Here is a 6,783-nt window from a genome sequence, read left to right as displayed (position 1 = left end):
AAGCTAATAGTTTCTTGAAGCTAATAGCTAACTGAAGCTAATAGCTTCCTGTACTTCCTGTCCGTCTGAATGTGGATTTAATTCACTTCCTGTTTTGTTTTCCTGACTTCCTTCCTTCCTCTGCAGCTTTTCTGTCACATTTCTAACCTTTTTCTTTTCTTCTCGACTATTTTCTCTCCCTCTCTTCCTTTCCAAGCTGCCAGCACTGCCGCTGCTGGGGCCCCTGGGGGCCACCCTCAGGGGGCCCCTGGCTCTCATAACATCCCCTCAGTCAACGAAGGTACAGACTGATGTGACGGGTGCCTCTTAGGGACAGTTTGCAGCCGTGTCCATGCTGAGAGCCTCCATCCCTCTGCCTCTCCTCCGTTGGTTTCCTCTCTGTGCTTCATGCTTCCTTCGCCTCCTCGCTCTTCTTCTCTGTTCCTTTCCAATCTGCCCACCTTGTTTCTCCCTGGTTCCCCCACAGTGTCCTCCGTCCTTCACCTCAGGTCTAAAGCTCCAGTCTTTGTCCTTGTTTTGGATTGGAAATGTCTTCATGTCTCTGTCTGTCTCAGTTCGCTCTCAGGTCAGCAGTTTTAAACTTGGATGCTTCAAAATGCTTCATGTGACTTTCTGAATCAGGCCTGTTTGGATTTAAAGTATTGTGCAAAAGTCTTGAGTCTTTCATCCTTTTGTTAAAAGCTTTTAATCTATTTTAACGTTTAACCAGCCAGTATTCAAATCTAAAGGATGAATTCTTTACTTTTCCATTTATAACATCATGCAGGATAATACATTTAGAACCAACACTAAATAATATTGTTGTTAAGTAGATAAATGTCTAAACAATTGTCAAAATCGGCAAACCCGTATTTACGCACTATTTCTATTACAAATGAGCGCAGAACTTTGTTTATACAACAGTAATGTAAAGAAAATTACATATACTTCTGCTTTGTTTCCATTAAATAAGAAATTAAATGAATAAGTTTGTTCAAGCAACAAGTCATTAAAAATCCTGCCATCATCATCATCATCATCATCCTACCACTTCCTGTCTTTGTGGTATCATCCGGTTGTGGAAAAAGTTTGTTTCCATTTCAGTTTGAAATTTTACTCAAGTAGGAGTAAAAAATAAAAATACTCCTAAAAGTAAAAAAAACCCACTCAAGTAAGAGTGTAATTGAGTAAATGTAATTACTACCCAACTATTAGGGCTGTAGTGATACAATAATCTCACTAAACGATACACGATATTCTGCTCACAATACGATATATATTGCCATATTCAGCAAACGATACAATTCAATACACTTTTGCGATTTTCTGAAAGATTTTAGAGGGACAGAGTGATTTTGGTGACATTTTGTGACTGTTGTAGAGTTGGACTGAATTAATTTAACTGAAAACTGATTAAAAGCACCAACTACACAATTATGTGGCTCTGGTTGGACACAGATTTAAAGTCGACAGCTGGACAAAATGAATCAAAGAAGTGGTGAGAAAACATGTTTCTTTTAGTTGAAACAGTACAAATTGTAGCTTACATGCATTTGTAAAGTAAATAAAGTGAACCAAGTACCTGCTATGAATAGTTTGATACCTTTTTAACCCTTAACATCTGAAGGAATCACTCTAAGCCTGATGACCTAATCACTCTCCCGGCGAAGCAAGCAGTGAGTGAACAAGGTGACAGTTGGATGTTACGATACTTGCGGATGAATATAGATTTTTTTTCTAGGAAAGAAAATATCGATATATCGCAAAATCGATATTATTACACAGCCCTACCAACTATACTCATGACCCAAGACTTTTGCACAGTTGAAAAACCACACTGGAAATGTATCGGAATCCTAGGAAGAGTTTATCACTGTCTGATCAAATGGGAATAGTTTAAATCTGCGTGTTGTGAGCCTGTCCCTGGTGTTTTTCTGCATTTGGAAACAAGCAGAATGTCGTCGGCAAACAGTTTGACCTTCCAGGCAGAAACGCATGTAGAGCCGACCGACGGTCTGAGAGCGAACTGACCGCTGCTGTCCTGACCTTCTGCCCTGTCTGTCTTCTTGTTTGCAGTGTTGTGGAGTCCCTCCTTGTTTTCCCTCTCAGTCCTGATGTCTCAGTCTCTCTGTGCTGTTTGTATGCTTGCTATTTCAGCCATGTCTTTAGCTAGTCGAGGGGAATGGGTCTCCATTAGAGCTGCAACACAATCTGAGCCTAAAATGTAAAGCAGAGCTCAGCAGGGCTCAGCAGCGCCGCCATTTTCACCAGCAGCTCATCTGAGACTTTGAAGCTGGTGAAAGGCTGAATGATAACTGATGTTTTATTTAATTTTTTCAGGTTTGACTCTAAATGAACTGTGGTGCAAACACTTTAACCTGCTGCTGAACTCATCCTTTTCTTCCCAGTGCTCCCACAGGATGTTGGCTCTGATTTACACTAGGAATGTGCTCGTTTCTTAAAGCTTGTTGTTTGCATTTGGGGCCGTGAAGTGCCTTTCCAGAGCTCCGTGAACTTTAATTTCCAGCTAGCGTGGCAAAAGCTGAGTTTGTCAGAATATTTACTGGTGATGGGAACAGCAAGCATGCACACAGACTCATTCTTGGCTTGAACCTAAAACACTTTTCTGAAGCTTTTAGCATCGACTGCAGTATCATAACGACCAGAAAACAGCCGCTGACCTGCAGAAACAACAACTTTATTAACTTGTGTGGGAATAAATTAGAGAAAATGTCACAACTATTCAATAAAAACAACATTCCGGCTTGTTTTTTTTTTTGGATATTCTAATAACTTATTTTTGTCTAATATAAAAAAGTAGGATATATTAGGAAATATCTAATATTGATGATGATATTAATCTCAGTTGTTTTCCCCATTTGGACTTTTAGACAAAATTAGTTTGTATCTTCCTGAGTTTTAGGCTCTTTTTCTGCTTGAAGTAGAAGAAAAGTTTCAGATTTTTAAACATTTTTTTTAAGTTTCTGCAGGACAGCGAAACAGATTATTTAAGTTTAGATTGACTGATTCATTTTTCAGAGTTTAAATCTTAATCTTGAAATAAAATAACGTTATAATTGTTGCCTCTTTCAACTTAAAGCTGTTTTTTTTTTTAAGCTAAATTTCTTAAAGTTTGACTTGGAAAAAATGAAAATGAATTAAATAGAGAATAAATCAGTCAATCTCTCTGTTAAGAGTCAAAAGTGCCACGATTCAATAAATACAATTATTTATAGATATCACTAATAAAAAATAACGAAATGCATATAAAATTATTTTATGTTTCAATGATTTATAAGATACATTAATAATAGTTTTTCAGTTAAAATTACTTCACAATGGACAGAAGGAATATATTATATAAAGATTTTTAGCTAATAGCTTTGCGTCTTTTATTACTAAAATGTTATTTAATAAGTTCATTAAAGTTAGATTTTTTATTTTACACATAAACTGTAAATTTGTTGGGTTGTGGCATTTTTGGATGTTTCTCAGAACTGTTCTAATGTTTCTGGTTTTCTCTGTTCATCTCGTTGGAAAAGGTAAGTTCAAAGATGGAAACTGGCAAAGAAATTTTCCCTGGAATTTCTTTCCAGCTTAAAGCATCTTCCCTCCATCCCTTCACGTCGTGGAAACCATATATTCAGCTGATATATGTGGACCAGGTGAAACGTCAGCGGATGTTTTAGTTCCAGACGGAAAGCTTGGGGCATATTTTGGTCTAAAATATGAATGTTTTTGTCTCAGACGACGCAGCCAGATGTGAGGCGACACGGAGACATTTTTAAATGTTTTCTTTCGTCCGTCGACTGGGTCACATCTGTGTCTTCGGAAAACCTTCCGGGTTTTCTCTTTTTTTTTGTTTTTTTTTCACATCTGTGAATTTGAATTCATTTGTTTGGACCAAAGTTTGGTGTGTTGTTTCCTTCACGCTGATGTATCTCTGTTGTTGTTGAGCTGTTTTAACGCCATCGGACTCTGTGGTGAGCAGAAATCATGACTTTGTTCTAACCAAGGCGGTAGACGACGTGTTTCACTGAAGTCATGTGAGCGCCATAGGAGAGTGTGTGTGTGTGTGTGAGAGAGAGAGAGAGAGAGAGAGAGAGAGAGAGAGAGAGAGAGAAAACGTCACTGCTGTTATATCAAAACTCTAACCCAGTGTTTCTCAGACTGTGGTCCCCTGCCGCCCCCTAGTGGTATTAATTTACCATGACGTTAGCGCAAAGTGCAGCACGTACCGTTAGCTTAGCAAAGGATTGTGTTTAAAAATAGAAATGGATAAATGGCTTAAAACCGGGTCTCTCATAGGGAAATCTGAAGACACCGGTGTAAAGAAAAGACTACTTATGACTACTTATGTAACCATAAGTCGGCGGCGACACCTCTAAATTTGCAGTACCGCAAGTCCGCCACACGTAGCGCTATCTGAAAAATTCCAACGGTTTCTGAAAGGGGAGACGTTGCACTTTCCAGCCAATATCGGGTTAATACGGCAACTTCACAGCTGCAGCTGCAGAGAGCGTAATTAATCGGGGGGCTCTCGTTTAATAGACGGTAAATTGCGGAAATAACTTTCTGGATATTGAAAGTTCCGGTTGTTATGGATACATGGGTAAGTATATCATCTCACAGGACATTTAAAGAACTACTTACAATTAAAATAAAAAAAATTTATTTAGTCAGACGTTTGAAACTTAGGCGTAATGAACCGTTCACCATTGATTTGATTCTTTTGAGATGGTGAGAACTGTTCTTTTTTTTACAACTTTGTTTGTAATGCTCTGCTCACACACCGACACCTATTCAATTCGCTTTAGTCAAATGATTAGCTTAAATATAATCGATTGAAGTTGGTGGATAATTTCACATGTAATGGTGCAGAAGAGCCTCTCAACTCAAGTCTATTTTCTTTTATTGTGCTTCTAAATTACAAATAGCCTTAAACTACCAACATTTGGTAGTAAAGAACCACGTCCTTTTTGACATCATTGGTAATCCATAGTTTCTGAATCTGTAAATAACTAAAACTGCCCTGATTAGATGTGTTTATGGCTTTGACAAACAGCCGAAGAACAACAACAAGAGCGTAAAGAGACGGATATTAGCTGGTTGTTACAGATCAGCTAATTCTGAGTTTTTGCTAATTGATCCTGAGCCTGAAAACGTTTGAGAAACGTTGATCTAAACCGTTTCATGTGGGATCTGCCGCTGCTAATCGACGCTGCGAAGCGGCGTTTTCATGTGGCAGCAGTGACGGATCGGCGCGATGGAGACCGGGTTGGGTGGATTTCGCTGATCGTTGGCGTCTTTGTGTGCAGGCTGGAGCCAGCTGGCCGCCATGCACTGCGTGATGCTGCCGGACCTCCTGGGCCTGGACAAGTACAGACCGCCTCTGCTGGAGATGCTGGCGAGAAGATGGCAGGACCGATGTCTGGAGGTACGCAGAGACGTCTGGGCATTGACTAGACCATCGATTCAGGTCTTACTCAGTCAGTCTGTTAAAGATTTGGTGTTCTGTTGGGACGATTGTCAGTTGGGTCCAGGTTTAGGTTCTGACTCTGGAATACTTTGATTAAGAGATCAGTACGTAGCTCCCTGAAGTCTGAACTGAACGTGATCCGCCGCCATCTTGGTAGGCAAAGCATGGATGGGATGAGCTTTAAGATCAAYGAAAAGAAAGATCAACACTATGGACCATTGTGCCAGAAAATCAACAAAATGGCTGCTGGCATCGACCCGTATGAGATRGATAATAGAAACGTGTCAGAACGCGATCTCTTGCTGCGATAAAGTTCACTAATTAGTGACCATGAAGAAGAGCGAGTACAACATGGCAGAGCTTCATCTGAACTTAGGGGACAATGTTAGGAAAGGTCTCTTCTATGTAAAACACCRTTTGGTTTCTTCACGTCCATTCTTTGCATGGATGATTGAACGTTGTTCTGACCCGTTTGTTTAGGTCCGGGAAGCGGCGCAGGCTCTCCTCCTGGCCGAGCTGAGGCGGATCGGACAGTCCGGGCGGAAGGACACCATCGACTCCTGGGCCCCGTACCTGCCCCAGTACGTGGACACGGTCAGCTCCCGTAAGTCTCATCCTSACGAAGGTTTCAACAGGCCGACTGGTTCTGGAGACGCTGACCGGGCCGAGCCGGTTCCTGCAGGCTGATGCTGGTCACATGTTCAGGCAGAGTTGTTATGGAACGACGCCGGGAGGGGYCTGGTGATGTCATAACAGCCGACCAATCAGAACGGAGCTGGGGAGGGCAATCAGATGGGTTATATTTTCATATGATCCTTCCTTCCTTCCTTCCTTCCTTCCTTCCTTCCTTCCTTCCTTCCTTCCTTCCTTCCTTCCTTCCTTCCTTCCTTCCTCCCCCTCTCTCTCTCTCTCTCTCTCTCTTCCTTCCTTCCTTGATTTTTCAGTTTTTTGATCCACTTCACCATCTGCTCTCCTGTCCTCCATCTTGGTCTTGGTTTCTTTCCTTCCTCGGTTTTCAAAATAAAAGCCCTTTTAGATGAATTGTGAATTTATTCTTCAACTTTTTATTTATTCTTCTCAAACTGTCTCAGAAGGACAGAGGTCTGTGACGGCTCAGTGTGACGTATGAATCTGTGTCCTCCAGTGGTTTTTAGTGGACGTGTCAAACCCTGATGGAAGGTTTAATGGTCCGGTTCAGGTTCTGACCCGTCCAGGTTCTGACCTTCCTCACAGGAAGCTTTATTTGGTTTCTATGAATCAATCAGACATAAAAAACAAAAGCATGTTAAAGTCGTGGTGGACAGCAGTATAAAGGTGAAGCCGTC

The 6,783-nt window shown here is 41.0% G+C and overlaps 1 protein-coding gene across 1 annotated transcript in view; it reads left to right on the top strand.

The window, feature by feature from the left end:
* The window catches only part of wdr7 (WD repeat domain 7), an 84,676-nt gene that overhangs the window by 19,611 nt on the left and 58,282 nt on the right, over window positions 1–6,783 (top strand). Inside the window, exons 17-19 of the mRNA XM_017307727.1 lie at window positions 115–280; window positions 5,298–5,416; window positions 5,939–6,062. Of these exons, the coding sequence (XP_017163216.1) occupies window positions 115–280; window positions 5,298–5,416; window positions 5,939–6,062 (409 nt within the window). The remainder of the gene's footprint in view (window positions 1–114; window positions 281–5,297; window positions 5,417–5,938; window positions 6,063–6,783) is intronic.

The sequence above is a fragment of the Poecilia reticulata genome, linkage group LG12, assembly GCF_000633615.1.
Source record: "Poecilia reticulata strain Guanapo linkage group LG12, Guppy_female_1.0+MT, whole genome shotgun sequence".
In the NCBI taxonomy this organism is placed as follows: Eukaryota; Metazoa; Chordata; class Actinopteri; order Cyprinodontiformes; family Poeciliidae; genus Poecilia; species Poecilia reticulata.
This window is presented reverse-complemented; position numbering and strand designations above follow the sequence as displayed.